Here is a 26,327-nt window from a genome sequence, read left to right as displayed (position 1 = left end):
TTTGTACAAGTGTGGAACAATCAGATATCATATGTACTACATTTGTTCTTAACTCTGACTTTCACATTTATGAATTTAATTATGAAATGTCAGCCTTAACCTCTTCATAATGCAGTCCTCCTTTTAATTAATGATAACCTTAGTGTCTCTCTATATTGCTTATTATAGTAAATGAGTACTAGTATTTTATAAATGTGTCATTACAGATTGCTACATATTCTTCTCTTACAGTTAGTGTCAGAAAAGTAAATGCAAATTGTAGTGCAATTCCTGCACAATTCACTGTTGACAATTTTAAGATCATGGTAATTTTCCTTATAAGAGATTGATGTTTTGATGCTTTTCCAGGTATGGAGTCTGTCTGCATTTAATCTTCTTCACACTTTCATCAATGAGCATGCTCGACAGTCTCTCTTCAGAAACATTGGGACAGGAGTCATGCAAATTGAAACAGGACCAGCAAATCACATATTCTCCTGTGGTGCTGATGGAACAGTAAAGATGAGAGTCCTGCCTGATAGATTTAGCCCTTTAAAGGATGTGTTAAAAAATGATGTGAAATTTATGATCTAATGTTTTTCTCAGAATAGTGAATAACATTCCCCTTCTGCTATCCTTGAAAATATTTTTCCTGGAGCTAACCAACAAAGGAGATGCACAATGATAGCTTGTGATACAAAGATGTTTTGGGTTTTTTTCCTTTCTCCCCTTCTGCCCCCGACCTCCTATTTATTAATTACCTGGAGCTTTTAGTCCCTGATGCACTAATGCCTTAAAGATTAAAAGGTCCTTCAGATTTTGATCATTGCCTAAAATGAAAGCTAAATATGACTCCAAATTACACAGTTATAATTTATAAAGATGTTAATGAAGTGGTTTACTCTTCCTTTTGAGATAATTACACTCTCACATGGAGTGTACCATCTGGGCATGACCTCTGCTTATATTCAACACCTTGCCACCTAGTAAAAGCATGTCAGTCCTGATGGAAACCTTCGGTAATGTAAAAACATTACCGTGGCAAAGAAACCATAACCGTCTCTCTTCTCAATTTGTTTAGTTAGCCAACAATAAAAATGTATACCTATGTGCAGAAGAGAAACAAAGTTTCCAGGAGTGAATAGTCCTGGCCGCGCAGACATTCATATAACGAGCCACTTTTTCTCTCCATTCCTGAAATCCAGGCTGTTTACCTCTGTAACTTGCCTGATCTCCTTCCTCTCATCTAGAGTATAAGAAACTGAAGGATGTTCTGTAACTTGTCTTCTGTTCTATAGCTTGAATCACTGCCATCAGGATGGCAGGCTGACCTTTTAAAAATAAATATATTTTTAACCCTGAACACTCCCTTTACAAAAAATAAAATGTAAATATGAATGGATATCTTCCTAGTAAAATAGTCAAGATTATGTGTGAAGCCTTAGACTTGATCAAAAAGATACAGGAAGATAGTGCTTTAGGATATGGCACTAGAATTTCTTGAAAGACTATTTATTTAGATGTCTGTAGAGGAAATAAAAGAAAAACCCAACCTAATTTATTTTTACATTTTTTCCAGTAAGACTTTTATTTAGCCCAAAGATAGTCCATTCTTAGCACTTACATTCTTGTTTGTCTGTTTTTCCTAAGTACTTTAAAAAAGGAAAAAGTAGTTCAACAGCAAAGTACTTCTACACTGTCAGTCTTTCTTTCTTGATGTTTATGTTTACATCTGGTGTCAGATGAAAGAAAACAAACTGGGAAGGATAGATGTAGAGGGTTTTTTTTTTTTGCCAAAATATTAGACTGCATAACTTAAATGTTTGACCAAATTTTTAATGCACAAGGCCTTTACTTTTTTTTTTTTTAGTCAGCTAAACTGTTTCTGTATGTATTTTGGTTTACTTTTCCTTACTTGAGAGTTTGACAAAGGTTTAATTTGTAAATTAGATGTGAGGCTGGATTACTTGAATGCCAATGGTGTACTTTTTGCTAAAAGATATTTTGTGAAATATAGCACCAAGATATTAACTGTAAAATAAACCTGTCAAATTAGGAACTATGGGGATAAATAAAGCATAGCAGAAATGAAGGGCTTGTATAATGAACTATGTAACATTCTCAGGATGCTTTTATCTTAAGAATATAAAGTTGTTTAAAAAGATTTTGTAAAATGTATTAAGGTCATTTTAAATGTATGTTTCGCAAGTTGCAGTGCAAACACTATGAAGGTTTTTATGCACATAACCTGAATTTTCAAATTGTGCAATAAAAAGAATGTGAATGTTTTGCCATGAAGAAACATGTGACAGCATTTCAAACTGGTACAGCTGTTCAGTGATTCAGTTGTAATTGTTCTTCCTTAACACTTAGAGATGAAATTGAATGTGCTTTCAAAGCAGTTTAAGTACAGTGATGGACCAGAAAAGTGACTAAAAGTGACACCACCTTACAAAATAGACTTGCCCAATGAGTATGAGTTATCTGCTCAGTGGCTGAGTTTCTAATATTCTTTATTCTTGTGGAAGAAGGAAAACAGTGGGATAAACAGTAGCACACTGCTTTAGAATCAGCTGAAACTGTCATGACTTTGTAGCTGCTTTATATACCTGCGTCAGTTTTATACACCCACTGAACTAACAAAGTTACATGTGCAAAAATCATGGCAGTATTATATAATTATGTCCTTGATGTTTTGTCCTTAAGTATTTATATCTCATTAGCTTTAATACTTCAAGCTCAAATCTGTTGTACTGGCAATCACAAAAAGCTGTCTTACCATCTGCAAAATGAGCAGATTTTAAATGCAATTTGCCAAGACATACAATGTTGTCATTTTTCTGAGTAAAGCTGCACTTTGAAAAATCCTGGCAAACTTATATGCTTATACCAGAAAAGTACTGACCTTGACCAGGCATTTTCAATAATGTTTATAGTTACCATAAGCTATTCTTGAAACTAAATTATGTAAAATCACAATGTATTTGCCACACCTTTATAATCTTTCCAATAAATCCTGCAGAAACTCAACCTTCTAGAGTTCCATGTTGCTGCTATTTCATTTACAAATCAGTTGTTCAGTTGCCTATTGTTCATTGTTGTTTAACTATTGTAAGATGAATTATCAGTAGCTGTCTTGTAATGATGGATTAAAAATTAGTTAAATTCTGTTGTACATGAAACTTTTAAAGGGACACTCTCAACTTTGAATCTAGTCATTGGAGAAGAACTGAACTCAGAACCCTCTGGCTGTTGCCCTTAACTTCCACTGACTTTTGTCCTCCAGCAATTAATGCTTTTTCCCTGTTGCTATGCAAGTTACTCAAACTTAAGGGTACTAGTGCCTACAGAGGTCCCAGTGCTTACAGTAGCCATGTGCACAAATTGAACGTAAAATTTGCTTTTGCCAGTGCTTAATCAATAATACTTTTTTTGTCCAGACAAAATAATTTAGCTTGTAGTTGATAATGTCCCTTTTAAATATCATAGAGTGGAAACTGTGACTTGTGTTTGTCTTTGTAGCAGTACATGATACTGTCAGAGTGTGTCATTCTTGTGTTGCTAACTGATTCCATTACCTTAGACACATGATCCAAGTTCTTCATGATTACTTCAGCAACTTGTGAAAGTTAAAACTGGCCATCTAGGTACTTGAACTGTCTTGTGTGACTTTACACCACAAAATTCTCAGCTGACAGCTGATGTTGCAGGACGTTGATGGAGAAAGGAGGAAGAGATGCAGATTTTGTACCATGCCAAGGTGGTGCAGGATGAGGTCGTAGATGTTCTACTGCATTTTAGGAACCTCAGAACCAGTTGCAGGAAATAAACTATGGAGATATCCTAGGTACCCCCTTCCTATTAAGAGCACCCAATGTTAGATTAGATGCAATAGTTATGAAAAAAGCAACAGTGATTAAGGGGAAATAAGCTTGGAGATTATATATTCTCCAAGGTAATTATTTTCAAATGTTTATTTTTACTAAAAATAGCAAAACCATCGCTAATGGCAGGTTCAGCACACTGATCAAATTACTTTCTATAAAATAAAGAAACTGATTTACCAAGTTTTGTAGTGTTTCTTATTCCTCCCATTTCTAGCTCTAAAATATGCATGATTTTTTTTTTTTTTTAATGTCTTATGGTCTCAGGCTTTATCTTTCCTTGTTCTGACTTTTTGGTGTTTGGGAGGGGGACTGGTTGCTGGGGATTTGTTTTTGTGCTTTTTTTTTTTTTTTTAATGTATAAATAACAGAATTGGGCAAAACGAAATTATTTTGCAGTGTAATGAGGCTGATGTAGTAATGGCACTTTCTGTTGTCAACTTAACTTTTGAATCCCCTTTTCTGTTTCATTTAAGCTTGAAAACCTGTGTAGGTCTTTGGGAGCTTCATCCACCTCTGTTGTCACCTCTAGCAGAGGTACAAGTATGAATGCACCTGTTACAATCTGATGAGTGAGAGATGCCCAAATTAAGGAGCAAATGAGACAAAATGCCAGTTCAACAATACTGACTTTATTTGTGGCTTTTAGTGTGTAGGGGAAAGAGAGAGAGAGTGCCAGTAGAAGACAGTCGCCACTTACAGATCCAGCGGTGTCCTGTTGGTCCTTTTTCATCCTGGGCTTCTCAGTGGTGGGGTGGGGGGACCTAATTCATCCTTCTTTTAGTAAGTTCTGTGCAGGAAGGGGTGCTGGGTACACAAGACAAAACTGACTATGAAGATTTTTCACTATGTGTTTTAGCAAACAAAGGAATCCATGTTTATTAGCTACAAGGTGCATAGTTCTCTAGTTAGTATCCTGTCTTGTACTGGTTAATGATTCCATTGTTTCCTAGTCTAATTAGTTCTTTCTCTTCTTTTGGGTCGGTGGATTTCTTGGATCGAAGGGCTATGAGCTGCTAGTTGCAATCTCCCCCACCGGTGTTACCTTTTATCCAATCAAGATGATTGTAGCACGGTTGCTCAATTGGATTTATTGGTGTCTTCCTTATCTTGGGAGCTCTGCCTGATGTCCTTGTGGTCTGTGAATTTGGCACTTTTTGGTACTACTACACAGTAGTACATCCTTCTTTCCAAGTTTTGTTAACCTCCCCCTGGGTCATTTTTTTAGTATAAGCAGTATTGCCTTTATACAGCCCAGGTTCCTGGTATCCCCAGCGGGACCTCTGGAGGCTCTTGGTGGTTGCAAAGGCCGTGTCTCCCGTAACTTGGGATGCTCCTCTTCGTCGATAGGGGTGTGAGCTGCTGTTTTCACAGTCTCTCGCGCGAGATGTACGGACCGGGTTCTGCTAACCTGATCTTGCCCCTCCCAGGCCTCGAATTAGCACCTTCCTGGCACGAATTCCCCTCCTCTCTGGCCGTAATAGTGTTCAAGACTTGTTCTCTAACTCCTAGGAGCCCCTGCGCGAGTCACACGACAGTGGGTATGAGTAGAGCATGCATCTCGTCAGGCTCGCAGCGCGCTGCTGCCAAAATTTAAACCTCCTCTGCATGCAGCTCGGTGCCTACAGACGACTGTGCGCAGAGTTTGGCGGCGGCCGCTGGTGCGAGAGGCGAGGCGGGGCTCGATCGGCCCCGCCTCGGCCCGGGGCGAGCGCAGGGCAGGGCAGGGCAGGGTTGGCAGCGGCCCCGCCCCGGTCCCGGCGGGAGCCCCGAGCCCTGAGCCGCCGCCGCCGCGCCCGCTCCGCTCGGCACCGCCGCTGCCGCCGCGCCGCGCACACACAGTGAGTGCCGCCCCGCGGGGCCCGGCCCCTTCCCGGGCCCCTTCCCCGGCCCCTTCCCCATCCCCGGCCCCGCCGCGCCAGACGGCCCCGGCCCCTGCCTTGCGCGCCCGCAGCAGCCGCGGCCGAGAGCGGCGGCGGGGCGGGCTGGGGCCCAGCGGCGGCCCCGGCAGAGCTCTGGGCTCAGCCCGGGGGGCGAAAAGCGGCCCCGGGTCCGGGTCCGGGTCGCTGCCGCCTCCTGCCCCGGCGGGTCCCGGCGCCGCGCTCCAGGTGGGAGCTTCCCGGAACCACGCGGGGAGAGTTTCCTCACCGCCGATGTGCTTGGGTGAAGGCTGCTCTGCTCTGCGATATCGAAATTCGCCGCTCCTCGTAGGCTAGCTTTTCACTATTTTCCCAGAAATGTTTCTGCTTTCACTCGGAGTGAGTCCTGCCCCGCGTCCCCCGCTGTGCCGGGGCGCGCAGGACTGACCTGTAGCTCTTGAGGCAGAGGCAGGCGTGGTGATGCAGCTGAAGTCTGCACGGTGGTGGTGAAAGAAACTTTTCTACCAGTTTGGCTTTGAAGTACTACTAGCAAAAATCCTGAAGTTCCGCCTGTAGTTGTATCTATTTACATACTGGTAATCAAATAAAAGAGATCACAGTTCAGTGTGCATTTTTCCTTTTTAGAAACCTGAATGGTCAGACCTTCCACACCTCTGTGTGTCTCTAGAGGTACATGTTCGCTGTCTTTCCTGACCTCGGGTAGAACGAAACACGGTCCAGGTGATGCTTCCCCCTCTCTGCACGTGTCTTTTTTCAGTCATTCCTTTGCGGAACTGCTCGGCGAAACCACTCACGTTACAGCCTGGTCAGAACTTCTCCCAGCAGTCGTTTTCACGCTCACTGCCTGGGTTGACTGTTGCCACCTCTTTTATCTTTTGTCAGCTCTAAATAGGAAATTTGCTTTGAAAGAGCATCGACAGTGGAGGCAAAAAAAAAAAAAAGTCTGGAGGGGAGGAGTGTTGCGGTGGAAAGAGGTCCGAGCCCTGTATTTGGAAGACAAAACTTTGTGAACTTGGAACATGTTTAGAAGCAGGAACAAGGAACTGAAATGTTCTAGTACGTTTGCATTTAGTACTTGAACTAAAACGTTCTAGTACATTTAGTGTCTCTGCTTCACCTGAAAGCAAATTTCACCTGGAACACTATTGAAATAGAAGTTGTGGTGCAGATCTTTGCAGGAGCATAAAATACCGCAGCTTGAAATGGAAGCTGCTCGCTGTTTGCCCTGACAACAGGAAGCTGCTCATTTCCGTTAAATAGTAACTTGCCTAGTCTGACTAAACCTAGATTTCAGCGTGCTTCATGGCTTAACTTATCTCTTTTGAGTTTTCTTTAAATAGTTGCTGCTAGGTAAAGAATAATAATACTTGCTGCTTGAAAAAGGTGAGTGGATAATCAAATCTCAACTTTGGTCAGTTTCATATTTTGGTACAACAAGGCAAGTACTGCAAGTGATGGGCAGTAAAATGCCTAATAAGCATTAAAGCAGATGATGCATCCTTACAGTTTAGTTTTGTATAAAACTAATACTGAACTACTGAAATAGCAATTTATAGTATGTAAATGGTGGCTGGTTTGAGATAGTTATGTCTTAGGATGAATTTTCTTCCAAGTTGCAGATGTTTTTCTTGAGTTTACCTCATAATAGAGGTTTTGGGCTAGAATTCACCTTTATGTTTTGTTAATACTTGTACATGAATAGTACAAAAATGAGAAGGAAAAAAGTCACCAAATGGTATTTGTCATAATCTTACCATTGTATATATCCTTTAAAATTACCTACTTAATCCAAAAGGTTGGCAGTACCTTTCCATCATTTTTTTTCTGCATTTATTATATTCTAGCAGCTTTAACCATGTTCTAAGTAAATTTGGTTACAGCTTCTACATGCTTAAGATAAATCATGAGGCAAATAGATGGTACTGTACTACTTTTACTTTTGTCTTTATTTTCCCACTGCTTTTGTAGGTAGGTTTCTTGTAATTATTATATTTTCCCTGTATTGGACTAATGATTTAAACTACTTTCATCTTCTCCCATTGACAAATTTCTTAACTGTGTTTGTCACATTTTGTGAATCAGATTGAATTGATGAACAAAACAAAATTTTACTGAAAATTAAGTATATAGGAAGAATTTTCTTGTAGGGAAAGTATTCTTTGTGCACAATATACCTTGAAAAAGTGTTGAGACAAATTTCAGTAATGCATATCTCAACTTGAAGATTCTAGCATTCTTGTTTTTGTTTGGAGTATCAATAGACAAACTGTGGTGCTCCAGGAGCTATGATTTAATGTCAAAGTAACTTGGGGAGTTTTTTGGGCTGGTCTGGGGTTTTTTTTGTGTCCAGCTACTCACAGTCATGAGCAGCCATGTTGTCAATTCTATTTGTGATAAAAATGTCTACAACATTCTTCAACTGTAATGTAGTGCAAATTCTAGGCCTCTTTATTTTATACTGGCTTTGGAATCACTGAAAGTTAGTATGGCTTGAAATTACATGGGTTTTTTTTCCTCTTATGCCTCCAATGTCATCAGATCATAAGACCCAGAGTAAATGTTATTTGTGTTCAAGTGAAAGTTAAGATGGCATTTTTCAGTTAAGCACGTGAATAAGAGGTTTCACACAGCAGTTTTACATTCTCTTTCTCAAGCAATGTTTTGCTCAAACGAGAATTTCCTTTTCTAACCTAGAGATTGACCTCACCCCCACTGAGAAGTGAGCTCTGTGCTCTGAGACTGAGGTGTGTAATTTGCAGAGCAGTGGCAGCACTTGGCTGTTTCCTGGCATCTCTAACAAGTCTCAAGAAGGGGGAGAGTGTGCAATACAGGATTTGTGTTAGAAGCTGTTAATTCTGTGTTTCAGGTGCTCTTGTCTGAGCTGATCGTTGACACTGTCACTTCCAGCCAAAACATTATTTCTTTCTTCATTTCAATGTGGTGGTTCCTGGAATCTCTGTAGTAAGGCCGGTGTATGAGATGGTGTACTAAACAAAATGCATAGCTTTTAAATTACAGGAGTTAAAGCTGCTCCTTAATTTCAACACATTGTTATTTGGAAATACAGATAATGGATAGTAAATGTCTCAGTCCTTGAGCAAACTTTGCAGGGACTTAAAAGGTGTTACATGACTTTTTGATGATAATACCCTTAGCTGGCATTGATGAGTTGTATGCTGAGGATAGTGGGATCAACAAAACTGGACACATTAAAACCCAGCATTTTCTCGCAGTTTATGGAGTAATGCAGTGAAGAAAGTGGGAGTGCAGTAGTGCTGGCCTATGGAAATCAGGCTGGGTGCAGCTGTGGCTAATGGCAGTTATTTGGATACACATCTGGCCCTGGGTGATGGTTGTTAAACCATCTGAAAGAGGCATGTGTGTGTGTGTGTGCGCGCGCATGAGTTGTGGGCTGGGCTCTCTGTGCTTGCAATTGAGCAATTGGTCTGGTCTGAACCTGTGTCTGGAGGCCCCAGAATGAACTGGCAGAACTTCCATCTACCGTAGCAGTTTGATATTTATTACCTGATCAATTGCAAAATTTTTATTGTGTGGTGTGTTTAAGCCATTCTCAGTTAATGGATTCATTTTTGCTGTAGTATGGAGCCTTGCTGGAGCATGTCTGAATAGTGTGCCCATGCTAGGGAGGTCTTGAGAGGAATTCAGGAAATGGCAGAGCAAAACAAGCTGTTTTAAACAGTACTGGTTTCTATAGTTGAAGATTTTACATGCTTGCTTCTTTTATTGTCTTTGGTACTTATAAACTGAATTTCCAGCTGACCAAGTATTTTTACAAGCAATATATTTTTTTCTTGTTTGGTGTTTTGTCTGCAGAAGTTACTGGGGCACAGTTATATTCAGGGTGAACTGTAAATAACTGAAGAAAAACCTGTAACTATAGTCCATGTTATTCCTCTACTTGTAAAAGGAAAGACTATATTAAACTTTAAGGTAATGAGAAGCAGAAAAACAAGCTGCAAGCAGAGGAAGCATATACCTGCATGTCTCATCTGTTAAGGTATTTGTCTCTTGAACTTTGAAGCTGAAACAACTCTCTGGTGGTGGAAATAAAATCCATTAGTTACCTGTGACTGATTGTCCTCTCCAGCATGTATATGACACACAGATAGTGTTGTCTTGAAAGGCATTTTAAGTAATAATAAGTGATCCAATGAGGAATAAAAACCAAGCATGCCTGTTAGGTAAAAAGTGTTTTGGAAGGGGACAATAATTTTATCCAAATACATGCTAAATTGAAATTTATCAAACAAAATGTTACCATATTTAAATTACTGATTGTGCAATATCAGTAACCACAGGGTGTGTAACCACTGTGATTCCATGAAGAGGAATTTCTCTTTAACTTCTAGCTGAAGTAAGTTGTTCTCAACCCAATTCCCATACTCCAGTGCTGCCCACTTCCAATTTGACACATAGTACTGGGCTATCTAAAGTATGTTGGCATTACTGCAGAATATTATACTTTCCTAAAGAACTTACTTTACCTGCAAGTACAGGTGGGTGAAGTTCTGGAAGTTAATTGTACCATTCTAAAAAAAAAGGTATTAAAAATTAGGCTTCAGGTGATGAGGAGCAGTCTCTGTCAGAAGTCTGTTGGGTGTATGTGCAAACTAGCACTTCCAGCCTGAATATATTGCTACTCTCACTCAGTTTTGAAAAAAACAAAAGCGTAATTTCCTGCTTTTGCCAGTTCTGCAGAAATCTGAGACATAGGCGGGTCATTGCTATCACTGGAATATTGTTGATGGGATGGGGATAAAATAATCTCTGCTGGTTTCTTATGGACATGGGCACTGAAAATGTTAAGCTTTATATGGGAAAGTATAAAAGCAAATGATATGTCTGGGCCCATGAATCTTCTGCTGTGTTCCAATTTCAAAAAGTGATGTTTGCAACAAATCCTTTTTATCCATAAATTGTGCATGGTATAGCAGAAAGCTTATCCGCAGCAGCTATAAATAGTGAAATTATCTAAAATATGATTCAGCTTTTTTATTGCCATGTCCGAAGTAAATAACTGCCTCTGAAAGCATTCCAGTGTGTTGTGGGCTGACCTTGGCTGGCTGCCAGGCATCCCTCAGAGCTGCTCTATCACTCACCCTGGTAACTGGAAAGGGGAGAGAAAATAGAACAAAACGTTCAAGGGTTGAGATAAGGAGCAGGAGAGATCATCCACCGAACAGGATCCCAGGATAATGAGAAGTAAAGTAAGTGTTAAAAACACCTTCCCCCCACCTGTCCCTCCTTCCCAGCTCTCCCTTGTCCCCAGCAGTGCAGGGAGGTGGGGCATGGAGTTTATGGCTGGTTCATCTCGCGCTTCTGCCGCTGCTCAGGGAGAGGAGTCCTTCCTCTGCTCCAGTGTGGGGTCCCTCCCACAGGAGACAGTTCTCCAGGAACTTTTCCATCTTGAGTCCATTCCACAGGCAGCAGTTCTACATAAAATGCTGCAGTGTGGTCACTCTTCCATGGGGTCAGTCCTGTTCCAGCGTGGGTCCCCCAAAGGGTGGGTACCAAGTCCTACCCGGAAACCTGCTCCAGCATGGGCTCCTTTCTCCAGTGGTCTGCGGGTCCCTGCCAGGAGCCTGTTCCAGCACAGGCCTCCCATGGCTCCACAGCCTTCTTGCACACACCAGCCTGCTCCAGGGGGGTTCTCCATGACCTGCAGGTGGATCTCTGCATCCCTGTGAACCTCCATGGCTGCAGGGGCACAGCTGCCTCTCCATGGGCTGCACCACAGGCTGCAGGGGAATCTCTGCTCCAGCACCTGGATCATCTCCTGCCCTCCTTCCTCACTGACCTTGGTGCCTGCAGAGATGTTTCTCTCACATGTTCTCACTCCTCACTGAGCACAATTTCATCGGCCCAATAACCTTTTTCTCCTTCTAAATATGTTACCACCAAGGTGTTGCCATCATTCCTGATTGGCCCAGCCTTGGCCCCTGGCACATCCATCCTGGAGCCAGCAGGCACTGGCTCTGCCAGGCATGGGGAAGCTGCTGGCAGCTCCTCACAGGAGCCACCCCTGTAGCCCCCAATACCAAAACCTGGCCATGCAAAACCAACATGTCATGCTATTTTAACAGTTACAAAGGGCATTTTAGTGCTCCTTTGCCTTGGGGAAGAGAGAGGAATTTGCTGCTATATTAATTGCTATTAATAAAGCATCACCATTTTATATGAAATGCATTTGAGAGCTATCTCTTGTATATCATGGTTAACTAGTATGAAATCAGTAGTGAAACCATACCTTCCATCTTTTGCAAAACATTTGGTAGATGGGGTTTTTTTGAGTGTTTACATACTGTGGTTTCAGAATGTAGAGAAATACTAGTTTGGTGTTAGAAGGTAGCTGTGCCTTTCTGACTTATCTGCTGCAGATGTTTTTTTCTGAGTGGTAAGTATGTGCATGCATAAAACAGATAGATAAGGTAAGCCTGTTTAAATGGCCTGTAATTAAGCCCTGATTATTGAGTTGGTTTGGAGTATTCATAATTAGATATGTGTTTGTTTATGATATCCTTCCACTTCCCAGCAGAAGGTTATTTGTTTTGTATATATGCTTAGCCCATTTTCTTTAGTGTATTAAAGTAATTTTCAGGCTCTGTGGAAGAACCTTTGCCCACCTTCAGCTCATTCCACATCCTTCTTCCTCCATTCAGAACACAAAATCTGCATTTTATCAGGTGCACTTCAAATGAATTTTTTACCTTATGCTTTATAAGGTGAAACAAAAATGAACAACTGCTTAGCAATTTTTTTTATAATTCTAGCTCATCTTGATGTTTTATTGTCAGTAACTGTTGATATTAAGATTTTGTTTAATCCTGACGTATATAGCACTGTCTTTATGACTAACTGCAGGACTGTTTTATTTAAAAAAAAAATCATCTTCCGAGGAAACATTGTTTACCTTTATGTCTTTGATATGGAGAAAAACATTTTGCTGCTGTTGGGCTTGTAGCTTGTAGTGTTTGGGATTCCAGACATAAAATCTGTGTCTCAAGTAGTCTAGAGTTGATCTTATTTATAGTATTGCTAGAACTTTCAGCTCTGTTATCTTTTTGGCATGACTGGAATGATTTTGTAGGCAGATAAGTGGGGTTTAGTGGCATGTGAAAATTAATTATGTTTTTTATGAGATTAAAAAGTAGAAATGTTTTGCAAAAAATTCAGGAAGGAGGACAAGAGGACAGAGCAAGAGAGACAAATCTGAGCATGTTGTGGGAGTCTTGAAGTTTGCTTAGCTGTCCAGAAGTTTGCAGGTCAAGTTAGAAGAAGATAGTTGATAACTTTTATGTTTAGATGTTTTATTATGGCTAGGATTATAGTAAAACAGGGAATAGGAAAGCTCATTCTGATCCTTAAGGTCCATTGCACCCCTTAACATTCTGTGAATCTATCTTCTGTGATTTCCAGTGGTTTCAGAATAATTTAAACACACTGAGGGGAAGTCTTTCTCTGTTTGACTTCAGTTTTATTTTCTTTGTAGTTACTGTGTATAAATTACAGGATGCTTTAGCCTCCTCTCTGATGAAATAATGAAACAATACAGATCTGTTACTATAAGCAGTGCTGTAGGATTCTTAATAGTTTTGTGTAGCTGCCAGACAGCTACACAAAGATCCTGTGTACAGAAGAAAGAACTTGACAGCATATTGACGGGTAGAATTTCTTCTTGTTTGAAGATCTCATTTTTGAAATTGTTTGTGTGATACCCTTGTATTGCCATGCATTTCATATCAAGGTCTTATCTGCTACTTTTGTGAATTCAATTGATTATTTCCAGGAATATTTACTTAATTTGTTCTCCATTAAGTTGCAGTACTTCAGTGTATTAGATCACTCTCATGTTAAGGAAAAAGAAATATTCAAATCTTGTTTTGTTTGGAGCTTTTGAAAATTTATTAGAACTTACAGGTAGAACTGAATGATAGTAGAAATGCGATTAACATCTGAATTGTAGAAAAATCTGTGTAATTCAAACAATGAATTTGTGTTGTATTGGTCTGCAAAACACCACACTGGTCAGTGATGCAGAAAGTATGCTGATTGCGACCAAATGCTTTTGTGCAGGTTTGCCAGCAGTATTTGCTGTACAAGTAGTTTTGAATATTCAGGTGGATGGTTTAAAGTCACTTGAAATGTCAATTTTGTTTTTAAAACCAGGCGGATAACTGGGGGGAATAGTGAATGTGAGGTCAGTGATAAGTGATAAAATATTTGTTCCTGTGAGGTGTTCAAATGTAATCTCAGGTGATTAGCAGTTTATACATTTATTCTGCTTCAGATCTTACATTGGATAGTATGGAGAGCCTGAATTACTACTAAAAGATCCATCTGCTGAAAGCATGTTCAAGGCATCCCCAAAAGATGGAAAGCACAGGACATGATCCTTGCTGTCGACCTCAGCCCATGGACACTGCTGTCCATCTCATCCAGGATCCCTAAACATTGGTTGTTTGCCAGTGTTTTCAGATTGGCTTTGTCCAAATTGTTTATTGTTCCCCTTTTTTTTTTTTAGTAGTTTCTTAGCATTTCAGCATACTAATTTTTCTAATTACTTGATTTAAAATTTAAGGCCTTTAAAAAAAACCAAAAAAACCAAAAACACAAAATCCCACCCAAACTGTATTGGTGTAAAGATCCTGCTTTACATGGAGTATCCAGTTGTACATATCGAGCCACATGTTTAATTTCAGTGATCACAGAAGAAGGTGTATTGAAAAAAAAATTCTGAGTGTTTGGGTCCACCTGATGGAAATTTTCAGCATTTGAGACCTATAAAACCTCTAAGTGCCTAAACCAGAGCATGTGCTGCTGTTCTGCACACAGGAAGCCATGTCACAAAACCAACCTTGCTTTCTGCTCAAGCACAAGAATTTATATGCATGTGACTGAGGTTGGGGAAGCAGAGTGTGGGGTTACAGTGGACTTTAAAATTTAGGTTTAAAATTATAGGACCTCTCTACTAGTCAGGCTTAAATGCAGCATGTAGCATTTAATAATCTCTAAGCTTCACAACTGTATGTGAGAAAGGTAGTACAGAATTCCACAGCTAAAAAGGCAGTTGTGACTTATTTCAATTTTATTTGTCTTAAAACAATGTTGCTTAAAAAGTGAATAGCTACAGCACAAATCTGAAAGTTAGCGTTCTGAGTCTTGATGGCAATAAAGACATTAACGGAGAAGAATGTCAACTAACAGATAGGCAAAGGAATAAATTATTAGCTAGGAGGATTAAATTCAGAAGTTGGATCAAATCAAATACTGGAATAAGGATTAGAAGAGCCTTGAGAAGCTTAAATTAATGCCTTGAGATGAAAAACAAAAGACTGAAGAGAAAAAAAAAGTGTGTTTATAGCTTTATTTTTTCTTAATATGAACAACTGAGTAACATCATAATAAAATAAGCTGAATAATAAAAATTTAACAGTGCCAGGCAGAAGAGAGGTCTTTGTCAAAGGCTCTTCATAGAAGAGAAGTAATTTAGATACGCAGTATGACAGTCTGAAACTATGTGATCATGCAGCTTTTTTTCTGTGCTCAGTCAACTAAGGGCTTGCTCTGTGGCAGTGGTAGAATTTGTGGGCTAAAACTTTTCTGGAAGGCTTCCTGGCTCTAGAGCACTTTGGGGCATCCTCTTACCTTGACAAAAGCTGTCAGACCCACCTGTGCCATTACGAGAAGCTCACAGCTGGGGCACAGCTGGGTTGACCTCTGTGCTGCAGGCCACAGGGGCATGTGGACCAGAAGTGCCTGAGGCCCCACACTGGCTGTGGGCATCCTGGCTGGCTGTGGGCATCCTGCCTCGTCTGGGATGGCCTCAGGGAGGCAGGCACATCACCCGGGGGGCCTTGGGAAGCGTGTCCCCAGCGTGGGGCTGGTTCCCTGCCTGAGAAGCCGTCTGCCACCAGCAGTGGTGTGGAGCCTGACAGGAGTGCGTGTGTCCCCTGTGGTGGGTGGGTGACCAGGTACAGATCTCACTGGGCTGTGCTGGCTACAGAGGCAAATAAACAGTTGGTGTCACACTGGCAGTGTGAAGAGCTGCGAGCATTGCCCAATTTCTTCTGCTCAGGTAAATTCAACTGAAGTTCCCTCAAGGGCAGCGCTACTGGCCCTGACTAATTTGGAGGCAATTTGTTAAGGTGCTTAGCGTTGCTGCAGTGTAACCCTGAAAATAACATGCCTTAAACTTGTTTATACCTTAAACAAGACCATATTTTAATTATGGTGTTCAGGCTCTTGAGTGAGTGCTGCTTGTGGAAAGCTGTGCATCCTGCTAGCAGAGGCCCTTCAGTGGTCAGAGCTGGGAAATCCTCTTCTCTGGACAGCCCCCATCCCTCTCTCAACCCTCTTTACTGACAGAAAGTACTATAGAAACAGTGACTTTCTCCAAAATAAAACATGCAGAAACTGTTACATCCTGCTAGACCTCTCATTTGAAAAGCACATTGTAACATTCTCTGCTCTATTCTCCATCAGTGGCCTCAGAGCAAGCTGGGGAAGTCTGGAAGCATGCAGCAGAGCACAGCACTTAGGTGTCTGTATCCCAAAGGTTGTGCTCCTGTGTCTGAAAATTTTAGCTGAATACAGTAAGGTTGAAATGGAAAATAGCTGTCTGTGCAAATGCAGTTATTGTGCAGCAGTTGTTCTGTAATACTCACTGTGTAGCAACTTACAGCAAAACTAACTCCTATTTTGGATCTGAATCTTGAAACTTTCAATGCAAGATTACTTCAAGGGAATAGAAGGCAGTCGAGTGCTTCAAAACCATAACATTTCGTTTCCCTTCAAACCATAAAATTTCTTTTTTCCCTTCCCTTTAAATTATTTCAAGTTGTGTTATTTATGCATAATTTAGTTTTTATCTATAAACAGACATTGACAGAGTAGTTCTGTTACTTAAAATGGGAATCCTGAGGAGATTCACAAGTCCACATAGTTTAGAAAAAACGTTTTTGACAGCAACAATATTTTTACAGTCTAGTCTAACTGCTGAGAGAAGGTGGGAAGATAAATTAGTGAAGTTACTCTAACATAAGCTAGTGAAATAAGAAGATGAAATTCAAAAGCTGTGGAAAGACTTCAGTCAATAACTTGCCTGCTCGCTCAGAACTCTCTTCTTTGAGTGCTCTAAAGGAAGTAAACAGATTAGTTTTACACCCATTCTTCTTGTAGTACCTCTGGCACTGTACATGCACGTATGAATGTTTAGTATGACTAGCAAATTTCACCATTCCTCTTTTTATGTGCTCCTTCTATGCAGATCTTGTACTTAATTCCTCTTTCCCATGCTCTTCTCCTCCTGAAAACCGCCTGGAGATACTTGAGTAGTGTCAGGTCAAGGCAGTCCTAGATGTCCCAGTAAAATATAATCATCACTAAAGGAAAATAGGTTCCTCTTTGAGTACACAAGATCACTCATTGACAGTGGAGGTGTGTAAGTCAATTAGCACTGGTGACTATAAAGCTGGTTGGGTGATCCAGGGTAAATATGTTCCAGATATTGTTGTCTGTTTTGACACCAACCTGAAAAGAATCTGTTGGAGGAAACTTCTCTCTGTGACATTTTAAATTCCTTTTACTTTACATGATTGGAAGAGTTCATATTTTTTTATTGGGATAAAGCTTCCTTCCAAACTGTCAAAGAGAAGAATGTAATTTCTTTTGTGTTTTGCCATTATTCAGGTGAGGAAATGTCAGTAACTTTATTATATTAGTATTATAAAAGATAGTTTTATTACATAACATCAGTTTTTTGCAGTTTAGGAGGTAATTCATACCAAGCTAAACTTTGTTATGCACAGAAATATTTCTCGGACATCTATTTGTAATGCTTATTTATTGATTTGATTCATTAAGTGCCATGTGCTTTCAAGGTTGTTTTTCTGCCTACGATTCATATCTCTTTTCTTTTTTTTTTTTTTCAGAGTGACAAATCCAGACAGGTTTCTCTAAATTTCTCTGTAACAGCTGCATGTAGTTACATGTACATCAAGTAAGTGTAGTACATCTGAGCAGTGTTCTCCTCTGTAAGAGTAACATACAGAAACTACTATGATGAGAACTTTTTTGTGCTTGGGACCACAAGCTAAATTTCTTCACAAAATCTAATTTTTCCCTTGTTCTTTCAATGTATTACTCTTGGACTGAAGAAAGTAGCTCAAAATATTCAGACCTACATTTTCATTCATAGATCTTTAAATATTTTTAAAGCAAAAGTTATGCTTGTATTTACTTGGAAGATGCCTGGTCTAATTTCAGCATGCTGGTATTCTCCTTAATTCCTTGACTATATGCTCCCATTTTTTCAGAATCATAGAATGGCCTGGATTAGAAGGGACCTTCAGAGGTAGATCAGGCCTGGCCCTGGCCCGCACAGTTCATCAAGGACATGTTTCACTAGGCAGTGTTGCTCAAAGCCCCTCCAGCCTGGCTTTATACACTTACAGGAATGAGGCATCCGTGACTTCTCTGGGCAGTGTGCCAGAGCCTCACCCTCGAGGTAGAATATTTCTTCTCTATGTCTGGTATAAAACTACCCCCTTTCAGCTGAAAACCCCTTGTCTAGTCACTATGGACTCCAGTAAAAAGTCCTTCCTCTTCTTTCTTTTAATCCCCGTTTGAGTGTTGAAAACTCAGAAGAGTTTTCTCCAGAGCCTTTTCTTCTCTGGCCAGAACACCCCACCTCTCATCCTGTCTTCATAGGAGAGGTTCTCCAGTCCTTGGATCATCTTTGTGGCCTCCTCTGGACTCTCTTCAGCAGGTTCACATCCTTCTTATGCTGGGAGTCCCCGAGCTGGATGCAGCATTCCAGGTGGGAGTAGAAGGGCAGGGTCAGCTCCCTGGACCTTCTAGCCGCATTGCTTTTGATGCTTTTTGATGCCTTTCTGCAAGGGCACACTCCCAGCTTATATCCATTTTTCCCTATTTTTGGTTTAGGTTCTGTTGCATGCACTTGACCCTATTTCCAGCTCACAGCTCTGTCAATAATTTGTGCAGCTGAACATGACAGATAGGCAATAGCTGGTTCTAGAAAGAAAGAATGGAAGAAGGGAAGGCCATATAATGAAAGTCACAAATTATTTTGCTTTTAGTCTGTATTCTTTTCAGGGATAGTTTGCCTAATTTTATGAAAAACAATGCATGGCCTTAATCCTCTAGGAAAGACTAGTAGGGTGAGAACAGTGGATGTAGTTGTGTATCTGTGCCAGGTGACAGCCTCAGTGGCTTTGACTCCAACCCAGTGCATCCCAGTAAGAAGTTTCTAGGAATACTTTATTATATTTGTGATTTTTCCCTGCTTAGAATGACTTGCAACTGAAAGAGTCTCATTTCCAAAAAGAGATGTTCTTAGCTCATGTGACACAAATAGCGTTTGCATGAAGCTTAATTAACGTAACATTTTCCTATGAAACTTCCAGATAATTCTGGTATCATGAAGGTGTCTAGGAATTTCTGGGGAAAAAATGAAAACTACATCAGATTTCTAGATGATTTACATAGAAATGTGGCATCTATAGAGATAATTAAAAAAAATAGTTTAGTACAGGGTACTGCATCTTCAGGGGAACTGGCCTTTTCTCTGCCTACATTCAGAAAATACATTCTTGGATTGTTTCTGTACTTTTATGAGTATTACTTATTTTGGTGTTTTGTGGGGGTTTTTTTTCCCTTAAAATTTCTGTTTATGTGTAAAGAAAATGCACCTCTTTTGTCTTTGTTTGTCAGCCCTCCCCTGTTTTGTTCGTCAGCCATGGGAAGCCAGCACTTTTGGCCCTTACATGCTTGCTTGGGTAGCATATGTAGATTGGGAACCTGTTTTTCAGAGGTAAAATTATGGAAATTTGTTGCTCTGCTGACAACTTATTTGTGTAGCTTGGAATGAAATTCTAGCGCTATCTCAGAATAGCATTAAAGCACCTCCTTGTGTTAACTACAACATCTAGTACCAGATAGCTGTAAGGAAGTGTGCCTTGTCAATAGCCATATAATAAGGAAATTTTACAGTGTCCTTTGGATGACATCTGGGGGTTTTTTGTTTCAAAAGAATTGAATTTTGCTAATGTTACTTGCTGGTGAAGATGTTGAGTTACAAGATATTCCAGGACGTGCAGCTGTGTTAGCCCACTTGCAAAATAGTGAATGTATTTGTTGTAGAGACTGTGCAAGGAGACCAGTCCCTCAGTGACTGATGCTTCTTTGCTTGTTGGAGAGCTTGAAGCCAGGAATCTGGAGCTCTTGAGAGACTGCTTCAGATGGTGCATGTTAAAACCAGTAGAAGCCTTTTCAGTCTCAGGCTGAAACCAACTCTCATGCTGCAGTCATCAGCTGCTTTCATTCAGATTCTTCTCTTTATTGTTTTTCAAATAGGTACTTTAGAAAACTCCCTCACTTCTCAAGCTTCTTTCCTGATAGGAACTAAATATATAATATTTTAAGCCTGTTAAAATAGTTTTTAACATGGCAGAAGTTGAGACATGTCTATGACTTTACTAAATTATTCTTTGAGTAGGAAAATGGATTTAAAGAAATTTAACTTAAAAATTATATTCATAATATCAAATAAATCAGAATCAAACTCATTATGGACAATTTTCCTGGTTTTGCTGACTGTACAATTTTAGTGTTTCTGGACCTAAATTTCACTGCTATTCTCCAATTAATATTGAATGCTATTCACTTTGACTCACAGAAAATCTTTTCTGGTGTTTCATCCCTTATAACTAGGGACAATCAGTACATATTTTTTGCTAATGTCTATGCTGCTAGTGTGAAATCACTTGATGGAATTTTTACCTTTAATAATTAAGACATCCTGTAATTCTTTTTGATAAGATAAGGTTTGTAAGAAAGAGCTTTATAGCTTTTGTCCTGGTTCTGTGTGCACTCATACCAATTTCATTAGGCCAAAAGTGGTGGCTGTGCTTTAGGAAAAATAGCTGGAAAAAGCCTGCCTTCTGAACCACTGGTGCCCATGTAGCAAGCATTTGCATCTCATGTTGTGCTCTGCACAGGCACTTGCACTCTTTACAGGGGTAACTGGAGAATTTGCTCCAGTGTTGGAGACTTCCAGTACAGCTCTATTTGTCTTGTGGCTGGTCTGTTCTCACATGTTTTCATATCATCTTGTGAGTTAAAATAATTCTTTCCATTACCTGCTATTCCGACCCTGGATATTTTCATAGGCTGAGGTCTTGCCTGATGGGCATGCTGGTTGAAAGAGGAAATATATCAAACTCTTCTGCCTGCTGTTCACTCCCTTCCCTTGACTGCTACATTCCTCCTTTGCAATTCCCCTGGTTTGAATCCTGCTCTCCTGAGCACTGCAGGCAAGTACATGATTTTCTTTGCATACATACATACGCATCTGTCATAAATAACATCTCTAGGTGGAGTCTTCTGCTGGAATCACTGCTCATGGTATTTATCTTCTGTTCTTGCTAGGGAGAGACAGGTGGACTTCTCTGCCAAGCGTTTTCATGCTGCCACAGGCATAGATACACACTGGCATTAGCTGGTGTATTGTGGCAGCATTTCTGGTACAGCGTGCAAGAAGGTTGGGCTCATTGATCTTTTAAAACCTGAGTGATTTTAAGGTTCTAAGAATAGGCATCAACAAGCAGGCTCACGTGGCTGCATTACTAGCAGATTCTTATGCACATTATTAGCAAACGTGGCAAGACATGTTTTTCTTCATGCTTAGCTGTGACAGCTCCTCAGAGCAGTGTTTGTGATGGTGTAGCAGATGCTTTTGGAGCTCAAGGGCATGTGGGGCTGTAAGGTCCTGTAAGGGAGGACCTGGTGAGGTCCTGGTACACAATTAAAGCTGTGAAGTGGTAACTGAAGCAGAAGGAGATGCATTGTGTTTGGTTCCTTCACTTTCTGCATGTGAGAAACTGTACAATTCCTTAGCAAACATTGTCAGGATTCAGCCATTTGAGCTTTTAAGAGCTAGGGTGGAAAATCTCTGGTCACTTACAGTTATCCTTGTTTCAGCTGAAAGTTAAGCACAGTTCTCAGCACACACTGCTGAGGTAGCTGCTCATTTAGAATTGGCCTGAGGATGAAGAAAGCCCAGTTTAATAAGATAAATACCCAGAAGGAGAGAAGCTCAGTGATTTTTGTTTGTATTAGACATACAGCGTTTCAAGCACCAGTAGGTGTTGAGATTGTGGGTATGTGAGCCTCAAAGGAAGCTATGAGGTGAATATTGTGCTGGTAGCATTTTGGGAATGGTTTTGGAGTTAGCTTCTCCACTGTGGGAATTGTGTGTCTTGCAATGAAAGAGGTGGTTGATGAAATAAATGGGATCAGCCACCAATGCTGATGGACAAGTCTGATGCAATGACATCCATGCTGGGGACATTATCATGGTAACCTGAATTTGGGTCTTGAGATGGTCAAAATCTGTCAGATTGGGTGAAGGGTGGGTAGAGAGAAACAAATGTGGTGCAGCTAGGAAAAGGGTTTGAGGGCTAGTAATGTCCCCTGTTACCAAATGTGTGTAATGCCTGACTGAAGGTAGTGGGAAATTGGGCTGAGAAATAGGGCACACAACAGAAGTATTTTTTTAAAAGTGTTTTGTGTGGGTGTTGTTTCAAATACAGGACCGTCTGTGGAATCAAGCAGCACAGGATTATGCATGACAAATAAACACCAGTGGAAAGGTTGCTGCACTAAAGGCATACATAACTGAAGGAAATACAGTGAGCTAATAACTTTTCAGTCTCAGAGAAGGAAAGAGGTGACCAGAACAATTTTTTGACCTATGTGGTCTCTAAATAGTTAAAGGATTATCATGCATGACTTTGGGTACAGGATAAAAAAAGCAAGGCATCCTCAAACCCACACATTTTATGACTTTAGTGAGTTTCCATAGATGAGCTGAAGCTGTGCTTTATTGTTTAGCCACATACCAAGTGTCTGTATCATCCTTTGTATGCAGATGAGTGTCTTGTGTGTCTTACTACTGTTGGCTTATCTTTTTCAGAGCAGTGACAGATTGGTTGATTTGTCATGATCTTGTGGCACAGGTCTTTTCCCTTTTGTTTCCAGTGGGTGATATCCTCTCTGCTGAAGGATTCAAGTCAGTTGGCACTGATTTCACACCCCTTCTGCTGCCAAAAATGTCATGCTGTCCTGTTTCCATGCTTGTATTGTTTCCTTCCTTGTGTCAGCAGAAACTTTCATGTTCGTCAGAATGAGGAACTCAATCATGAGATCAGTTAGCCTTTTTTATTTTTCCCCCAGCAGTCCTTTTGTGAATTAATTCTTCAATCTGATGTGTTGTGAAGCTAAACAGATGCTTTTGCTACCACAGGGAGCTCTCAGGCTTGGTGAAAGGAAGAAACAGAGTGGGTATAACATGTCTGAGGGTAGGGAATTGTGCAACCACTTCATTTGGAGGCAGTGCTTAAAAGTTTGTGTTTATGGAAGTCTCTCAATCTGACTTTGTGCTTAGATACACTGACCTGCATCCCATTTCACTGAAACCCTGCCCTGATTTGTTCCTTTTTTCCTGTGTGTTTTGTCTTTCTCTGTTCAGGACACCTCTCAGCTTTGTGGGAGACACCTCACAAATGCTCACATTCTTTTGAGCCAAGTTTTATTTTTAAAGTTTTGTTTAGATACATTGAGAGACTCAGACACTACCCAAAATTGTAAAAGAAGGCTTCTTTTAGTCTGATATTTCCCCTTCCAGTACTCCATGCTAAAATTTTTCTTTTAGCAACTCTGCTATCCAATTAGGTATTAATAGTCACCTGTTGTTCACTATATAAATATATATATATATATATATATTTAATATGATGTTTGAATTGGAAAAGATAATCGGTTGTTTTCATGTCACCTCCTTTTGAGATAGCCATTTCTGAATAATGTTTCCATTTCTTTATCCTCTCTTTAAGAAGCATTCCATTACCTGGAGTGCTGCTGTAAACCCAGAGGCAGTAGTAGTTGGTCAGATCGCTTATTCACTTCTCCCATTCCCCTTATTGTTTGCTATTTTGAAGTTTTCCTAAATTACAGATGCAAATTATTCAGCCTTAAATCCATATCATTGTCATCATCATCTGCATATGAGAATTTTATGAGAATTTTGTACTGTGTTTGGATTCTGAGATATTTTTAGGAAGGGTGTTTGATCCTCTCTATGTCAGTTTTTGAAGTATGGGGTTTTTTGAGCATTCAGTACTTGATAGAGCTTAGCTTTGTTTCTCAAGCATTAAGCTGTGTACCTGAATAAAGTGCCTTTCACAAAGGCTCATGATCCGTAACGTGTGCACTGGGCCACTGTAGTGTGTGGCATTTATTGTGCCACTTGTCACAGTGAAGGGAGAGATTTACTCTGCAGTGCAGGGGAATTTGACCCAGCAGTGCCTAAGTACAATGGATGTACGGAAAACAAAAGATGCAAGACACTGAGGGATTTTTCCATTAATCTTACCCATGTATAAATCTGTGTCTAATGATTAATTTTGTAGTTAACTCTTATGAATATGTGTCCCTCAGGGTCAGCAGTGGCAGGCTTGCATTGCAGGATGTAATGAGAAGGGCTGAGGTGGCATCTGCAAGCAACATCTGTGAGCATTGGCTGTTGTGTATTAGAAAATCCTTTGCTCCATCAACATCTCACTAAGTATGTGTGTAGCTGACATACATGTGCATGTCCGAGTATTTTTGTGTTTCTACTAAAACATACAAAGTTTTAAACAAACAGCAAACATACAGACTTTTAAAAACTCTTCTTCCTTAGCAGTTGTTTAATTGTTTCTGTATAGCTTTTCAGTACAAGTGGAAAGTCAGTCAGTACATGTGAAGGAAGGACTGGGATTGTTCAACATACTTGAAATACTAACTAAGGGAAAAGAGCTGGTAGTGCTAAATCCTGATCTTCAGTCTCCTTTTTAAAATGCATGAGAAAGCTAAAATGATAGTATTTCTTAAGCTGATTAGACTGAATACTTGTTTTTGCTGTAGTTCTTTGCTTCTCTGAAATCCACAACACAGAAGGTGATTTAAAATAGCATTAGTTGTGACAGAGATACTTCAACAAAACAGGACAATGCACGGATGCCAAGATGCTGTGGTTTTCTTCCCTGTTACACTTGTATTTAATTATCTGCTGAACCAGAGTGCTGAAGACATAGATGTATGATTTTACTGTTCAGGATTTTTCCCAACTTCTGCAAGAGATGCTTGAAGAGTAGATAGTTTAGGGATTTATTTTTTCCATTGACATAAATGAACAAAAATAGATATTTTGATTGCCTTGTAAATTAATATAACTTTTTTCTAATTTCATGTTTACTTGTACAATATAAGCAGATAACTCCTATTTTTATGTCCCTTAACTACTGTAAATTAAAACAAATTATTAAATACTAGTCCGTAAGTATTTCAAATAACTTTCGCCTGGTATTAAAATATTTAAGCTGACTCCAATACTCTTCCAGAAGATCACCTTGCTTTGAATTTTCCCTACAAGAGGTGCTGGAGTCACAGCAGCAAGGATAGAGCTGTGCCCTTGAGGATTTCCCCTTCATTTTCTGTACTGTCTCTGAAAGAAGCTAAGCCAGAATTTAGCAATGCTGCATCTCTTATTTAATGTTACAACCAGTTGTGGTCATCCATGTATTCAGGAGAGGAAGCAGTGCTGTTGCTTATAGAGACTGTCTTCCTGTCTTTGCCTCCAACTGCATCTCACCACCACATCTTTGGACTCCTTCCAAAAAGGACGTGGTCTTTTTCTTCTTCTGCGTTGCATTTGGACACAGATTGTACAATTTCCATTTTGTTGCAGCTGTATCATGATGAACATCCCTTCTCATGTTTTTGATACAGTGGAGTGTATGATGTCATCAGCTGATGTGGTATCTCATGCCATGTTCTACATAAAACGATGAAAGGCATCACAAGTCCCTGACAAAAGCTGGGATTGATGTTCTGAAAATTCTAAATTCTTTCTGGATGCTGCAAGGCAAGACAAAGTTTTGTAGAGGATTGACCCATCCAGATTTGCATTATGTGGAAGCTGCTCTCCTCAGCACACTTGGGTGCTTAAGGCACTGCATTTCTGTGTACCTCTGCACAGCAGCTCCATGCAGTGTGGAGGGATGTCTAGCATTTTCCAAAGTGAAAGAACAACTGTCATGCTTCAGTGCTGACAGTCAGCAATCATAATGTATCACATAAACAGAACTGTGAGATCTTCATCCTTTGTAGGGAAGTCAGTGACTTTTGGGAGGTTGTCTTATAAGATAACTCAGTTTGGTTAAACATCTGGGCTGCTAGTGAGAGACCCAGCACAAAAGTTGAAAAAAAACAGAACTTGTAATAAGTATTCTAAGCCTTACCTTTCTTTTTGACTTTTTTTTGATAAAAAGTAATGGCTTTTCTGTTTCTGAGCCAGTTGTGGTGCTAGGAAGCCTTGGATTCCTAGCACCACAACTGGGTGCCTTCCCCCCTTCTCAGTCTGAGGTATGAATTCCTACTGAGCATTTCTGCCTCATCTCCAGAAATACTCACAAGTCCTGGACGTGCTGGGACAGCTTCCCTT

General features: G+C 40.2%; 2 protein-coding genes across 8 annotated transcripts in view; both read left to right on the top strand.

Annotated features, from left to right (window-relative positions):
• Positions 1-4,046, top strand: part of DMXL1 (Dmx like 1) — a 77,177-nt gene extending 73,131 nt beyond the window's left edge. For all 7 annotated transcript variants that reach the window (XM_071424395.1, XM_071424397.1, XM_071424396.1 and 4 more), the window contains one exon: positions 349-4,046. In XM_071424395.1, coding sequence (XP_071280496.1) covers positions 349-573 — 225 coding nt within the window. In that variant the 3' untranslated portion in view covers positions 574-4,046. The remainder of the gene's footprint in view (positions 1-348) is intronic.
• Positions 4,047-5,584: 1,538 nt separating this feature from the next.
• TNFAIP8 (TNF alpha induced protein 8) overlaps positions 5,585-26,327 on the top strand; it is a 56,718-nt gene continuing 35,975 nt past the window's right edge. Inside the window, exon 1 of the mRNA XM_071424406.1 lies at positions 5,585-5,704. Coding sequence (XP_071280507.1) covers position 5,704 — 1 coding nt within the window. The 5' untranslated portion in view covers positions 5,585-5,703. The remainder of the gene's footprint in view (positions 5,705-26,327) is intronic.

This window comes from Agelaius tricolor, unplaced genomic scaffold, assembly GCF_023055355.1.
Source record: "Agelaius tricolor isolate 1412-34295 unplaced genomic scaffold, bAgeTri1.0.p SCAF_4, whole genome shotgun sequence".
NCBI classification, from domain to species: domain Eukaryota; kingdom Metazoa; phylum Chordata; class Aves; order Passeriformes; family Icteridae; genus Agelaius; species Agelaius tricolor.
This window is presented reverse-complemented; position numbering and strand designations above follow the sequence as displayed.